At 41.2% G+C, this 17,099-nt stretch overlaps 1 protein-coding gene across 2 annotated transcripts in view; it reads right to left on the bottom strand.

Moving 5' to 3' along the window:
* The window catches only part of LOC117462493 (glypican-5-like), a 101,521-nt gene extending 84,711 nt beyond the window's left edge, over positions 1-16,810 (bottom strand). The window contains exons 1-2 of one of the 2 annotated variants that reach the window (XM_034104738.2): positions 16,373-16,810; positions 7,012-7,173 (exon numbers count right to left, since the gene is read on the bottom strand). In XM_034104738.2, the coding sequence (XP_033960629.1) occupies positions 7,012-7,173; positions 16,373-16,550 (340 nt within the window). In that variant the 5' untranslated portion in view covers positions 16,551-16,810. The remainder of the gene's footprint in view (positions 1-7,011; positions 7,174-16,372) is intronic. The other variant, XM_034104737.2, reaches the window with a different exon arrangement.
* Positions 16,811-17,099: the final 289 nt, after the last annotated feature.

A 17,099-nucleotide genomic window follows, 5' to 3' on the forward strand; every position in this document is an offset into this window, starting at 1 on the left:
TGTGTAAGTATATGCTGTTTTACATCCTCGAGAAACTGCTTAACAGGTTTTTATTCCAGGGACTGAGTTGTAAAATATTGTTCAGATCTGCAGAATGGAAAAAAGCAAGGCAATTCCTCTAAAAACTGGCCACATCGATTACAGCCTGTGGTATTTGATAACTGAAAAAGCTTCATCAAGGTTACGACCTAGTATATAAGTGGACACTGATGATGACTACAAACGGCCAGAGACTGGACTCCAGACTTTCATGAAAAGAGAAAGGAAACATTTAGGCTAACATTAGATGAACATCTAATGTTAAACTGACCCTTAAACTGACTGAGGTGTAAAATAAGTCCAAGATGAAAGGGCGCCTAATGAAATATGTTCCACTTGTCTTAGCAGGTGTAGCCCATTTTTATTTTTCAGATGTATTATGATTTGTTCATAGACAGGGTCACTGGCATGGATCCAACTATGAGCCAAAACGACTCTTGATAAAGCCTAAGCCATCAAATCAAAATGTATTATAGCAAGAAATACATATTATATATTTCTTGTACAAGAATCACAAGAAAAGTAATGCCTCAAAGGGCTGTATAAATCAAACAAAAGCAAAGCCCCTTTCCTATGCCATTGAAAACAACAAAAATGCTTTAATCCATTTTGTGGCCTGAAATAAATCAAAGGGAAATACTGAATAATCAAGATCAAATTATAAAAACATTTATGAGAGAAGAATGTGTTCCAGTGATAGACTGCATAGTGGTTTATTTAGGATCAGAGCCGTGTCTGTTCATTTTGGCAGACGGATATAATCCATCATGGATCATACAAACAAGACTCCACCGGGCAGGGTTAGAACCATATCCTTTTTTTTGTCTCCCCATTTCTCTTGTTTAATGTTCCTCCTCCTCCGGAACACAATGGATGAATGACTGTAGGATTTGTGAATAAAGCCTTTGGGGACTCCTTAATGGTGAGCTAGGAGCCATAGAGGCGAGGAAGGGGAAGGGGAGGAAGCAGAGGAGTGTCCAACACAGGGCGTAATGAGGAAAGAGGGTTGACTTGAATGAGGTAGTGGTGGAGTGAGTTGGTCGTGAGACACAGGAGATGCAAAGCCAATTCCAACCTACTCTGGGCCGAAGTAACCATGTGAGTCACAACACAGAGACAAGCAAACTACGACGCTCACCCACTTATGCATTCAAAACACATATTAGGAACACACCCTGATCTCCCACAGGTGTCGGATGGAAGCTGCTCTTCCTCACAGACATGCAAGTCTGGCCAGATTGGATGTTCAAACCCTCTTTCCCTCACGCTATGGCTTACCAATACTTCCTTATTTCTCCAAGAATGACCTTATTTTGGTCAACATCCACTAGCATTTCCCTTAACAATACCTCATTTGTAAACTGAACAATTTGAGAAAGAGTCTCTCACTTATGTTGTTGATCAGATGTTTTCTGATAAAGGTTTTGAGAGCCAGCTGCTGTTCACAAACATGTCGGCTAATGCAGATTCATATCTACAACTTATACACAACGCAAACAAAGACACACACACTTTATGACTTGTGGGATCATTCTGGGAAGGACGGTGCAGCAGACAGGACACTGGAAAGGCCAGGCTGGACCGACCAGCGGCAGTTGAGTACAAATCCCATCAGCCCCGCCAGACAGATTGTGTTCCAGAAAAGCCAAATTGTCTTGGACAGTGTACAAACCCCAGGAGAAGCGACTTTGTCTGAGATTACAGAGAAACTTCCTTGGACCTCAAGCTTATTATGCTCACACAATGGTAGTGAGACTAATGAAGCTTAGTCTACTCAAAGAGTGTTTGTTAAGGATCGCTGAGAAGCACCCTCAGAAAAGGAGTATGCAGAGTAGTGTCAGAAAGTCATTCCATGAGAGAAGAGATGGAGTTGGCGAGAAAAAAAGGGGTATTTATCGCAGTTTCATTTCATGCTAGAATGTCAAATTATAGCTGTGGAGACTGGCGGCAAGCTAATCTACACAGAGCTCATATTTGTTTAGGCTTTGAATGTAATATTGAGGAGCATGGATGGCTGGTGAAGAAGAAGGCTGAGGCTGTTGGGGAGCAGAACAACAATGAAGTTATGGGGCGAAGGAGAAGATGGAGAAGAATGTAGTGTGCATGGTTTCATTCTGCACTCTTGGCAAGTGGGTTATCTTGAAGACATGAAAATTCCCTATAGCATTCCTGGTACCAGCAGGCTCTTGTTAAGCAAACAATGCTGGCAACGCATGGACCACAGTCAGAGAGAGACACCAAGGAAGAAAAAGGGAGAGTTGTCAGAGAGCAGCAGTACAGTGTGAATCTCCAGGGCAGAACCCTGTTGATTCAACAGGCTTGAAAGGCAGACCACATTACGCACACACCTGACAGAACCATATTCAAACACACCTGAGCACACTTTCTCTCTAACGTGGGTACCCATGAAGCTCTCGTTGTTCTGTTGTCCTTCTCTAGGCCTGACTCTCTTGATATTCACATAGTCATGCTTACGTGAGAGGGACAGACAAAAAGCAGAGGTAATTAGGGACGCTTTGAGTGTGACTTTATGACTGCAAGGGGCTTTGAGCTGTTCCCCTCCCTCCCCTCTCAAACTCTGAGGGATACATATCCTGCCCGTATGTGTCATGTCTACTCAGGAGACTCAGGAGGCGTAGATAAAATGCAAACATCCTTCAGACTCGCAGACTTACACACGCAATATATTCGCTCCCACTATTAGGTCCATAAACACGTTTCCACTCCACCCTGTGTGATTAAATGAGACGTGTCGGGATGGATTCCGGATATCCTCCCTAATTTGAGCATGAGCTCATGGTGCAGTGCAATGTCATCCTGTGTCCAAGCATCAGCCTCTAGAGCAATAACCCTGTCGGTCAAAACATCTGCACAGAAAAAAACATGCAGACATGAAGTAAGAGAACAAAAAAAATAATGATGTGAGAGAGGACGGGCTAACAAGATCACAAGCAAAAGTGAGAGGACGTCCAGACAAATGCAGAGAGATCATAATACAGATAGAGGGGAGTTTTATTCTGACGAAAGAGTGAAGATAGGCAACCGCAGCCAAGTGATTCATCATTCCCACGTGCACACTTATAGACACACACTCATGCCCACACAAGCACACATACATCTCCACTATTTAATCAATAAGACAGTTGCCTTTACCGAGGGTGTGTTCTGAAAGCCACTCAGGGTGATCTTGACAGTAAAAGTGAAGACAGCAAAGGAATTTTCATCTGGAGTGGCTTATAAACAATAAGGCTAGATATTCTCATCCATCTGTCTGCGCCTAGAGGTTGGAATGAGAGACAGTGGTGTAAAGAGCAACAGATATGAAGAATACTGTCTACTGACACCACAAAGGCAATCCGGGTCAGAGAGACCATTACAGTTGATTGCACTCGGACACCTGAGGAAGCCTGAGGGCACGGACACACCAACAAACCACGAAGTCAGTGTTTATTTTGACATTGTCATGTCTCCGAGTCTCCGAGTCATCTCATTCAACTACACTCATGAATGTGCCGTCTCCCAGGACAGCAGGGGTGGGGGGGAGGGGTGTTCTGGAGAGTTCCTGGATGATGAGACAAGAATCTGCTAATTCTGTCGCCTCAGTGAGGAAAGGCATCATCCTTGCCACAGACTCTATTCTCTCTCTCTTTCTCAAATGGAGTCCTTTTATTAACGGGCACGTCAAGTTTGAAATGAGAGGCACTTACATTTATGATAGAGAGCTATCTATGCCAGCAGAAAAGCATCTCTCTGAAAAGAGTTTGTCAGCTCTCGTGAGGACAAGTTGAATCCTTAGGTGGTCGTGGTGACTTGCACGGATGGTAAATACTGTACATGCTCTCATGTCTTTGGTACAGATTGATGCACACACATACACACACAATGCACAACATGGTTGAACACACGCACACACGCACACACAGATGCCGTGGCCTTTAGCCGTGGGCTCATATCGGTGACACTAGTGATCAAAAGTGTCAGCATTTTCTTGACATCTGCTCCCCAGCACTGTGAGTAGATACTATACCCAGATACTGACTCTCTTGCTCATCATTCCCACCTGTCATGCACACGCACTCACAAACAAATTGGATTGCCTGCACAACAACTTGCCAACAAGTGATTGCTGCATATTGGACTGAACGAGTTATTTATATCGTTGGAACTAATTAAAAGTAAGGCTCTAGAGTCTAACCCAACAGATCTACTGATTAACGAGTAGTGGGGCAAACAGACATACAAAGATTCAAGTGGTTAATCCATCTGTTCAACTTTGTCTTAGCCAATCAGAACTCCACAGAGAGGTGTCCAGTCAGTAAGATTATTCCAGATCTGATTGGCTAGAACAGGCTGACAGGCAAAATCCCTTGATGGCAGCTTTAAACTTGAGCTGCTTAGACTGGGCTCTGGGGCTGACACCTATCCACCACCAGGCCCAACCACTCATTACCTCGGTCTGTTTGTGTGTTAAGAGTGAGAGAGGGTTATCTTTTTGTACGTTTTGGGAAAGTTCAATGGTAGGAGGAAAGATAGAGAAAATGATATACTACGGGGAAAGGAGGTTGTTATGTAAAAATATGTAACATGCCTGCATGGTTTTAGGGTGTGGCAGTATTAGGGTGAAAGTGGAAGGCAATATCTGGAGAATCCCAAAGATTATTGGTTCAGTTTCACTTTAAAGCTATGTTTGTGCAGCATGCACATGAACCTGATCCTTCATTATACAGTATCGGTAACATTAGTGGACAAACTCTCATTGCATTAATAAATGTGGTCTGTGTTTATGGGGTCGTACTCATGACATGACAACTCCCACACAAGACAAAGCACAGTAGGGCCTTCAGAGCTGTCAAAACAAATGCAGGCCAACGCAAACACACACACACGCAGACACACTCCTTACACACACAGCATCTCCTTTCTAACGGGCTTGTCCTTTTGGCCAAACTCTAACAATCAGCAGGAGTGATTTTGAGTTAAAACAATAAAAGCTACAACGGATAAAGAGCATACACACAAAGGAATTGCCTTTATAAGATTTGCAGTATGAGTTGAAAGACAGAGGGAAGGAAAGCAGTAGAGCAAACAGTGGCCACATCATGAAAGTATTATCCAATAAACAGATTAACAGCAGAAGAGTTTTTAGCCTACACACTAGTGGCTCAGTGGTGAACTGCAAGATGCCATCGGAAATATATTGTACAAACAAAAAGGGGCAGGAGAAGAAAGCTTCCCACAAACAATTTTCCACCAATGTCCCAGTGTGTGAATGACTGTACCAGGGTATCAGCCAAATTCATTTTCTCATTACTTCATGCAGTATATGAGACACTTGCTACTTCACATTCCAGTTGAGGCACTCAGACAGCACAGAGACTGTCCTTAGAAGGCCTTGTACATTGAGGGCTAGTGACATCATCATTTTTCAGCACCACCATACTCCAGTTTCTATTGTTATTCCATTGTTATTTTCCATCTTGGCCTTTTCTGGATATGTGGAACACCTGATGTTCATTCTCCTGACAGGCTCAGACATGAGGTAATAAGAGAAAGATCTTAATGATGATGAAAAAGACAAATACCAGAAACACTTCTCGAACATGGTTACTTAAACTGCGTGTAAAACATCTGTAAGAAGGCTCATTTCCATTCTGTGAAAACGTATATAGTAATTTGTATATAGGGACTGGAAATGCATATCTTAATGGTGCTTTGCTACGTTAAACACTGTATTCACGAGTTAAACATGACAGTTATCATTTCCATGACAACACTACAAATAATACACTCTCCAGGTCTATTCCCTCAACAGATTTATTCTCAATTACTTATTTTAAATATGGGATAAGAATTGGACACATCTCCATCCATCATAAAACACAACTTAGCCAACATGGCTTCTAACCAATCCATTGTCTTATAAAACTAATTGCATGGTACCAAAATTCCTGTAGGACTAAAAACATCCAAAGCATGTCTGCCGCCCTCTGTGGGATTGTGTTCGGAGGTTTTGGGGAGGAAAAACTTGGTCTATTTCGGAAATTTTCAAATTTAAATGACACGGCAATCAGTAGAGGAAGAGGAAAGACAAGCTTGGGCAAATAGTGCATTGCTTGATTCAGTTGGGCGTAGCACAAAACCCTTTGGCAGGCGAGACCTAGCTCAAACAGGCTTTGTATCTACAGCAGGGTCTGTTTATTCGGAACTCAGACATCTGAACTGACCAGGCTACCAAAGAGGCAGCGCAAGGAAAAAGAATCACCAAAAATAAACACTTCACAAACAAACAAACAAAAGTAATGACTGTGCACAGATTGTTTCACTTCCCAAAACTACTGTCATCTGTGTAAGGATTCAGGTCATTGTGTTGCTGTCCTCACAGCGGGGTCACAGAATGACAAAGCAGATCACAACAAACACTGGAGGCCCGGAAAAAGGCTCTATACCCTCTTTTTCCCCCCATTTACCCTCAGTGGTCACTCTGTAGTTCTGTTGCTGCCAAACCCACAGGAGAAAGGGGAGGGGAGGGGAGGGGGGGGAGGGGGAGTGAAGCCATGCCCGTTTCCTGAGTTGCACACTTGCCTGCAAGCCAGCTACATTGACCCTAGGGAACTGAATACAAAACTTTTTTCACAAAATATTGGACAAATAAATATTCGTTGGAAGCAAGAAAACAAACATAGCTATTTTGTTTTTATTGCTGAATTTTGGATCCCAATAAGGGTCACAAGTTCAGTGGCAGGTCAGCATGAAGCTGGGTCAAGTTTTAAATGAAATACTTTGCAGAAGCAAGCATGGTATACTCTAAGTCCCAAATACCGGTAGGTACAACATGTACCAGATAGCGAAATGACCTCACCAAACACGCATCATTTCTTTCCCATCCATCAACAACAACAACAACAACAACAACTCAGTGTCTCAGGCCAATCGTAACAAACCCCAGTCTGGCCCCGTTGTCCGACCACTTACCCTGGAAGGCATCCGAGTGGCCGGAGATGAGGTGCTCGAGCTCATAGCTGTAGGACTGAATGTTTTGGAGGGTTTCCCTTTTTACAGCCAACTGGTAGCTCTCCTCCATCTTCCGGGTGCAGCAAGACGGACCCTGGTGCTTACAAATCATCAGATCCACATCTAGGGAAGACAAGCAGAAGGATATATGTTACATTTCTTTAATAGTTTGATATCAGCATTCATCTAAGTCATTAACAATGTATCACAGAACATTTGGATTATACATTTTGGATTAGATACGATAACGTCTCTTATGTAGAGACATAGATTTATGATTCTTCACTGCTGTGCAAATATGTGTGAGTATATGTATAGTGTCCTGAGTATGCACATAGATAGACGGCCCATAACTCCATTGGGAGCCAGAGGAGGCACCGTGGGAGGGTGAGAAAGTAGACCAAGAATTCATCCGCGTTTGCTGCTAAAAATACTGTCCCTGCTAAATATATAAATACCTTTGGTCATACAATTGCACACATGTCATCAAGATATACATGTGCACATGTATGTATACTGCAAGTCCCATAAAAACACATGCATGTACTTGCATTTTGCAATATGAACAAGCTGAACCCACAAAACACACGCACGTGCCGTAATTTGTGTGAGGTCAGTTATTAGCTATAATACTGCAGCTAAGAACAACCACATGAAGGCAATGACCTAACTGCAGATAATATGATCCAAAGAACAGATCATTCAGGCACAATTACATCAGCGGTGCACCCTGCCAGTGTCACCTGCTTCTCACCCTCGCTCCACATATAAACACTGTAATGACATCACTGAGACCGCTCACAATTAGCATGGGCTATTAAGATGGTCCTTTCCCACACATTTCCTCGCACACGGACATTTCCATAATGCAGAAGTCTTATATGATAACTCATTTTACAGGGGTCGGGCTGGACGGGGGTGGCTGAAGGCAGGTGTTGTAACCAGACCCTAAAGCATGGCCTTAGGACAGACCGCAAGACCAGTGCCTCACTGTCCAAATCCCTCCATGAAACACAATAGGGTTGCATTCTCAATCCCTCTTTCCCTTTCTGCTCCCTCTCTCCCATTTGCCTGGCATATCCCAGTGAGGCCTGGGTGTCTCTTAATTACCCAGCAAGGCTCCATTTGTTCCCATCCCAGAGCCAGACGAGTGAAGTCATCACTGGCTGTCCTGCCCCTTACAGCTCATTATCTCCAATGCTGTAGCAGTGCACTCCCTGCTAACACCGTTATGGCTGTATTGAGGGATTACCTTGACCATCAGTGTATAAAGATGGCATATAACCACATTTAAGAGGGTACAATGTTAAGCAGCTGTTTTGAGTTTACATCTGGTTCTTCTCAATGTACCTCCTATCAGGCTTAATAATGCTCTACACAAAAACAGAAACCCAATCATTTTCAAAATGAGTTTAAACACAAAATAACACATTTTTAAATACATCTATTATGTCATATGACAGTGTTGTTTTCACTCGTCCTTTATTTTTATTCTGACGTCTTGTAAAATAAGTTCTGAATTCAATTGGAAAATCTAAAAAAATGAAGAAATTCTAAAAATATATGGATATGTCAGTTTTAAATCGATGGGTTTGACCTATGTTTCAAAGACAAAAGAACTCTGGTGAAAGTCTACTTCATTCTGGGGTTGAATGTCATCTCAGTTTGACCGTTTGATTTAATAATCCCTGTTTATTAAAATGATCTTATTTAATATGACCTCACCAATCAAGAGAAGCAACTCATGAAAACATTTGCACTACTTTTTTGGGGGTATGTTTGGCTGTGCAGTACAGATTTGGTGGAATAAATGTGTCAGTTAAAATGACATGCAACAACAAACCCTAAAGGCCTTCGTCATCTAACATTTTATACTGTTTAGATGTCTAAAAATAGGACATGTTTGTCAATCACTCCATAATTATCAGCGGAACCGTATCATTTTTAAATAAGGTGATTAATGACACACATTAACGATTACAAGCTTGAACTGTTTTTCTCTGGAGAGCGATTAGGTCTTAATGTGAAACTCTCAATGTAAATATAAAATAATGCATTAACTCAGACTTAGAGAGACACATGGGAAACATTAGGTAACTGTGTCACATATTATTTGCCTGTTGAAAGCATGATATATTGTTTTAATTCTGTTTAAGGATGTCATATCTCCATGTTTGGCGTGTGTCCTCTCTCCTCCTCTGTCCCTGACCCTGTTTTCCTCACTGGCTGGCTCTTTCTCTCCTTTGTGTTTGTGTGTTATCTGTGATATGAAACTAATATCCAGGGACTCAAAGTGGAATCCAGCCTGGCCTCCCTGTCCCTTGCGAGTAGCTCATGGAGTAAGTGATACTCAGAAAGACTTTGGCTGTTAAAGCCACCACAGCAGTCAGGGCAAGCTGACTGTGTCACGAATATACCATGCCACTTTCTGGAATCTTTAGAAGCCATGTCACATTTTGTATGAACCTATTTTTCATAAGTTGGCTATTTAGATATAATATTGTACCTACAGTATACAGTGACAGTGTTTTAGTGGCTTCTTCCTGAAGGGTCAAATATGTTTTGAGGACTCACAGGCCTCAACATATTGAGGGTAACAGTCATTTGAGGACTCTAAGCGTCATTAAGGTCTACAATGTAGAGAACATACAGTATCTATTCATATCTGACTGCGGTGTGTTTGAGTAACACATTAATTATTTGAAACCAAACTATTATTTTACATTTTCCTACAAGGGAAAAAAAACCTATAAAAAAGCTTTTGTTTTTATTGTTTGATGACAAAGCATTTGGTTTGGCTTAATGGGTATTTTATGTCAATAAAAAATGTGCATCTATAAAAGTAAAATATTTACACAGATTCTTTCAGTCAAACTGAGGTAGGCACCTTTGGCAACAGCAAAGGTTTTGAACATCTGGACAATTTGTCCCCATTATTTTTACAAAACTACTCAAGCTTTGTCAAATTGCTCAGGGACCATGAATCATCAACAATTTTCAAGTCCTGCTTCAAATGTTTGATTTTCTAGATGGGAATGGTCTCTGACTTGACTTAGGCTGAGATCAGCATGACTGAATTTAAGACATTCCTGCATACATTTGGCTTTATGTGTGGATTTGTTCATTTAAAAGTCAAAATCACATTTGAGTTGCCTTCAACTTTCCTTTCTCTTTGCCGCTTTGCCATTAAAGTTATTGTATGCACCATTCATGTACTTCACAGAGGCGTCATGGTGGCCTCAATCATTAATGCAATACTCTCAAAGACAACTTCTTTGGCAGTTAGTTCAACGTTTAAATACCATGTAAATGTTGTTTTATGCATCACATAACTGGTATTTTCAACAACCTTGTTAATTAGAGATGTCCGATCCGATCACGTGATCGGGGATCGGAGCCGATCACGTGATTTTCAAAAGATCGGAATCGGGAGACATTTTTTTTTTTTTTTTTTATAAAATATTTTTATTATTTAATGCTACAAAACAAAAATGACCATGTTCACATCTTAAAGTCATCCTGAGGACTTAGTTTTGGTTTAAAATTACACAACATCATGTATGTGTTGCTTTCTTTGGGCTTGTTTTCATAGACCTGGTTGCTTATTTCTCTCAAATCTGGCAACAGAGTGGGCGCAGTGTCTAATAGTAGCAGTAAGCTAACGAGAGGCTACGTTCAGCTGGTGACTCGGGAGTCGGGACAGAGAAAATGTCAGGAGTTTGGAAGTATTATAAAATTGAAAGCGAAGGCAGTGTAACAGCCAGATGCAATGTTTGCAAGGCGGAGGTTCCGCGTGGTGGAAAGAACAGAGCTACGTTCAACACGACCAATCTAATACGCTACCTGAGAAACAAACACCAACAACAACACGACGAGTACACAGCGGCCACTCAGGTAACGGCACTGAAACAACCGACACTTTCAGAGACTTTTAAAAGGAAAGAGAAACGGCCCCAGAACAGTGAAAAGGCCAAAAAAAATAACAGCCAAGATAGCTGAATTCATCGCGTTGGATGACCAGCCGTTATCTGTTACCTTTTTTTTCTCTTAATGCATTGCATAAAGATCGGATCGGGAAAAATCGGTATCGGCAGATTGTCAAAATCAAATGATCAGAATCGGATCGGGAGCAAAAAAAGGTGATCGGGACATCCCTATTGTTAATGTCCATGCTGACATTTTTGCCGTTTTTACATTCGTGGACAGTCCAGATACTGGTACATTTTACAGACACCACACCTTGATTACTCATCATCGGTAATGTCTATTCAACCATTACGCCCTTCTAATGGCGGCCAGCTATGTCAATGATGATAAAGATGTGGGAATACTGTAAATATGTATACTGTTAAACTTTATACTGTTAATAACTTTTACTTAAGCAATAACAGATTAAATGCACTATGTCAGGTCACCCTTGAAAAAGAGATCAATTATCTCAATGGGATTCACCTGCATAAATAAAGGTTTGAAATGAAATGAAAACTAACAGGCATATACCGGTACAAAGTGTGAGGGAGGACACTTTTGTATCACCACTTTCCGCAGAATTTGTTTATTCTTTTGCAAATTTCAAAGTTTCTCACTCGCCGATGTTAATTTATCTACAAGGCGTAGCTATTTATCTGATTTCACATATCAACTCTTGGCTTTAATGTGACATTGTATTGACTTGAATAGGCCAAAAGGACTGAATTATACTGGTCCTTTGTACTTAGTGGCTAATGTGAACACTTTTCATTCTGACTGGCTAAACCTTAACACACTTTGCTCTCCAGACTGGATGTAAACTCTGAATCTTAATTCCCTTAATCGTCCTCAGGTGACAAATACCTCTAGAGTAATTTGCCGCATTAAAGCCATGGCTCAGGGGTCTTGATTTGCCAGTCACAATCCCCTCAGCAACACCTCAGTGCCCTTCAGTGCACACGTCAAAACTCCAGAGTGGAGAAACTCTACCACTGAATAATTGCCCTGCTAACTTGCATGCCATTCTCAAAATGTGGTACTACAGTAACAGAGCTGAGTACAGTATACTGCAGATAAGATGGTTAGTTATTACCAGACTTTTTAAAACACACATGCATAAACGTTTGCACCTAGAAAAGTATCTTTATACTGCTCACATGTCGATATGGTGTGGAAAAGTTGTTATTATTTGGAATGTGTTGATGACGGTGACGGTTGTGGGCTGCTAATGCTGCCGTTTTTGATGTTTTTCGGAGAACAAGAATAACTTTGTTAGAAAGTAGCCAATTAATGCAGTAACCCTTCTCCTGCCTCAGGAAGCCAGCTCCCTTTGAAGATCACAGATCCACTGAACATACAGGATATTTACTCTACACAGATCTGCTGTGTTTTGGATGGACCATGTTGAATGAAAACACGTCTCAAAAGGGTATATGCCGCATACCTGCACTTTTGGCCAACCTTGAAACTACTGGAATGTTTAGCTTTCGCAAACCCTGAGCTGGAAAGACCTAAAGTGCTTGGCACAGGTTCCAAAGTCGCTCCAGAGGGCAGAGGTTGGACAGCAAGAGTCTAGAAAGAGGCTGGTAGGCTGATGCAGATCTGTTAAAGCAGAATTATCAGAGGGGTGCTCAGCCACTAACTCGCAGAGTAATTATGTTAGCATTTAAAATAGTCTGTTAAACACTCCCTCTCAGAAACCAGCTCTCCTCTCATGCACTATTTCTGTCCCTAGAGCGCAGAAAGTCCATCTTGTCTAAACGGTTATATTATTGGAGATGATATACTTGGCAGTGTACTAACATCATAAAATGACATGCTGCTAACACAGTAGCAAGCAAGGAGTGTAAGGACACACACAATTGACTCAAAAACTAGACCAAGGCTGAAATTCAATAAGAGATGTTGCATAGAGATCGACTCAGACAGTAATTAGCTCTATAATTGGACCACACTGGGAAGGCTGGAGTGTTTGTGTAGGATAAAGAAAGAGCATCTAGGGTGCTGGTCAGTTAATTCATCTCTACCTTCTTTTTACGCAAAGACGTCTGGGTTTTATCTTTGATTTACCACTAATAGATATGAATGGATTTAGTTTTTTTTAATGTTCTTGTGTGAATATACATTACATTGAGTAGGTGATAGAGAGGAAGGGGGAATAAAAGACAGGCCTAATCATTTTAGGTGTGAACAGAGTACAGTAGCTGTTCAACATGGGCATGCTCTCTCAGTGAGAAAGGCCAAGTTAAAAAGGGAATCAAATATAACTGCAGTCAATCAAAGAACACCCCGAGCTTTGAGAGCTTGCCAAGTCTGTTAACAGTAATAAGTCGAACAAAGTCTTCTGTGTGTGGTATGTACACACTCAGAAAAGCCCTGCTCAATCAGATAGTTTTAACTGAGCTTGAAAATTGGTTGATCATATCTGAGGACATTATCCAAGAAGCCAGCTGTAGAATGTGTGTGTCTGTGAGCAGCACTGCTAGCTGTCTGCTTTCAAAATGATCTATCTCCAAAGGGCTAAATCAGCACCCTGTAGTAATTTCAATATGGAGCATTTGGCTGTGTACCGCAGTACCAAAGTGGTCATAACTCTTAAAAATAATCACAGGATAAGCAACTTCATGTCACTGATTATTCAAGTTCCTTTTAAGTTGAATCTGGCATGGAGATAAAGTCACTCTTTATAAAGTGTGGCCCAGAGCACACGTTTAATGCCTGGAGAGCAAATATATTGGTCTGAAATAATTCAATATAAGGACATAGAGTATTGGTCAAATACTCCCCAGTCATTATATGACCATTCAATACAATAGTTTCAGCACACATATGTAACTAAGTATGTTTCTATAAATGTTGAGTGCCTCTAAAGGACTTAATATCCCTATTAGCAGTAAATAAATAACAGAAATAGTAGAACATCGAATAGGGTAGGACGTCTACCTAAAACATTACATTAAGTTATTACATCATTTCATATTTTTCTAAAGAATGTTAGTACTTCTGCAACCTCTGCTAGCCCACAGGATAAATTCATAAGGCATGATCACTACGTATCGTGGCCGTTTTTGAAAACAGAAATATTCATCTGTACCGTAAAAGTGTGATTCTTTTCATGTGGGATCATATCCAATTGGCCAACTCTTAAGTTCCCTGCTGCCACACTCCTGGCGCTTAGGGAGAAATCAGTTCGCCACACATGAATGAAACGCAGCACTGTATCCTAAAACAAACATCAGACTGTGAAAAGGGCTGAAGCTTTTGCCACTTCGAATTTCAAGAGTTGCTTTTATTGGCATTTGATCTGAGAACTGAAACAGAGTAGCATAATTGTGTACACACACACATATACACCAATTCTCCCACTCAAACACCGGCTTCCATGGTTAGTGCTTTGAAGACAAGATTGCGCCTGACCCAAAACAACCTCTCTCAGTGATATACAAATAAAAAGCAAAATAAGATAGAAGCCCAAAATGTTAAAGCAATGTTTGATTAGCTGTGAAGGGGCAGAGAGGTTTTTGTATCTGCATCATAGCAGCCCAGTTTTACAAAAATGTTATGGAGGGGGCGTCTCAGAAATAAAATATAGAGGTGGGGGGAGTAATTTTAATTAAAAAGTAATGACTGTTCCATAGACTTCAGACCATACTGCGTGTATGCTGCTATGCTCACAGTCAGGTAAAATGCTCATCAACAGCTGCTATTGTAGGCTGGGATACTTAGCTTCTGCCAATACACTGCAGACTGTAAAATATTGTCACGCAATCCTGTTTCTCTAGACGCCTGACATCCTAAGAAGACCAAGGTCCTTTCCAAAACTACTGCTTGCAACAAAGTTGACATCCTCTGTTGCTAGTAGTGACACCCTGCTAAACAAACATATCAAGTGGTTTGGATGCCCCTCTAGGTATGTTTACCACTCAGCTATCTATTGCTCTTCTCACTGTTACAGCTTGCATACTCAGACTGGGTGAGACTCAAGCTGCCACAAACCTGCATGCAACACTATTGCGATAGTATTTCAGTATTAGCCAGGAAAACTAGCCTACTGAAAGACACACTAAAATTATGAAATGTATAGAAATGATGAAAGGCTTCAAAAGACTATAGTAAAAAACATAATAATTTACACTGAATAGCCAAATTGTATATATATGTCAATACAGACGGCCCCACATAGAGGAAATATGACATCGGTTAAAAGTTTCTCACTATGCTGCTCACAGAAAAACTGTTAAGCAAACTAAGCATAGTTGAACTCAAGCCTAAATCTGCTAAAAATGCATTTTGCCTCCAAAACAGATTTGGAGCTAATGTTTATTCTCATAAAAAAAAACGTTCCTCAGTGTGCAAGAGGAAAGCACATACCACAAAACCTTCAAGGCGTTTGAAGCTGCTTGCAAGCATCGCACTGGCAACAATCTGACAAACTAAAAAATAAATTGCACCAGTCCGCAGAGGTGCTGAACCTGAGGTGGTTCTTGAGCTAAAGGGCATGGACTCTTAAGGGCCTATGCCACCCAAAGTATCTAAAGACATAAGAGTTGTTGGTAGCTTGTTCAAATCATTCACTCCTCCTGTTGTGGAAACAATATTGTTGACTCTTTATCCACAGAGATTAAATCATGAGACATCAGCAACACACTACCCTTGTTCTAGATAAAAAAAACTCAGCAGGTATCAAAGAAACACAAATAATAACTGTTAGGCGGTGTAGCAATGTTTAAGTTGTGGCAAAACTCAAGAGGCTCTGATGCTTTAAACAGACACATCAGAGGTTGCTTATACTGTATTGAGTTACTTGTTATATTAAGTATAATACAACATTTTGGATGAAAAGGGATTGACAGACACACTTAACTTAGATTTCACCAAACAAATGATAACCAATAACTTCCCCAATATAAGACAGATATGTGTTGGTCAAACTGTTTAAAAGGTCTCCTCAAATGACAAGAATAATATGATAAAAGTGAAGACAGAAAGATCTATCAGTTCTGTATCTCAGCCTTTATATATCTTGCTGCTGTTGCCACTTGAGTGGGCTTACTTTTGCTGCTGGGAGATCACTCACAGCAAGTGTGCTGACCCACGTGTGCTTTTGACAGACATACAGAATGGTTAGAAGCATTGGAAATAATCAAAGGCTTTTTCTTCTTTTAAAACTATTTAACACATTTGCACGTGCAGGTTATTTGCTGACATCGCTATTATAGTAGTTTAAGTTAAATGCACGACTTTCTGCTGATCCATTAATAAACTGACTGCGGATCGATAACAAAATATGATGTTGGAACTAGACTTCAGCCAAAGTGCTCTTCGCCATGAGGTGCCTAACCCACTGGCTCACCTGTGCCAGGTGTCTCCGGGACGCGGTGCAGCGGCCCGACCTGCCGCAGCTGGAAAGCGGTCTTCACTTCATGACAGCTGTACGCGTCCACGTCGATCAAATGTGCCGCAAATATGACCGCTGACAAAATCCAAAAGGATCCGCAAAAGTTTACGCGTGGGCATATTCCTCGGGACATTGCCGCATCTCACACCAGGTATCCTTGTGGATCTGTAGCCTGGCTGCAAACTGTGTGACAGTGTTGAAAATAGACCGCACTCAAGTACAATGAAGCGACGATGAGTTTAAACATCTGACTAACGTTCCCGTCTGATTTTCACATAATTGGTTGGGATGAGAGGTTCGGGTCTTCTCTTGGACAGAGGGAGAGCGGTGTGGGCTAAAGCCAGTCTGTCCCGCGCTTAACACTTTGCAGTGGTCGGCTATCTGCATGCCTGTTTCCAAAGCCTCGCGCACACTCCCCTCCCTTTCTGTTTACTTCAGCTAAGTGCCCCAACTAAAACTCACTACAATATCCCTACTGGGACTTGCAGTGTCAGTAGCCTTATTAATTAACAACATTTTAAATCCCAACTTCTGAACAATTTCCCTTGGTGGGTTTAATTAAACAAAAACATGGCTAACGTATCTTACACACTATTCGCATTATATTTGAACGTTTTGCTGCAACTGTGTGTGCCTCTTTAGAGTAACAGGGTTACAACTGAATATAAAACCGATCATTACA

This window comes from Pseudochaenichthys georgianus, chromosome 17, assembly GCF_902827115.2.
Source record: "Pseudochaenichthys georgianus chromosome 17, fPseGeo1.2, whole genome shotgun sequence".
Lineage (NCBI taxonomy): Eukaryota > Metazoa > Chordata > Actinopteri > Perciformes > Channichthyidae > Pseudochaenichthys > Pseudochaenichthys georgianus.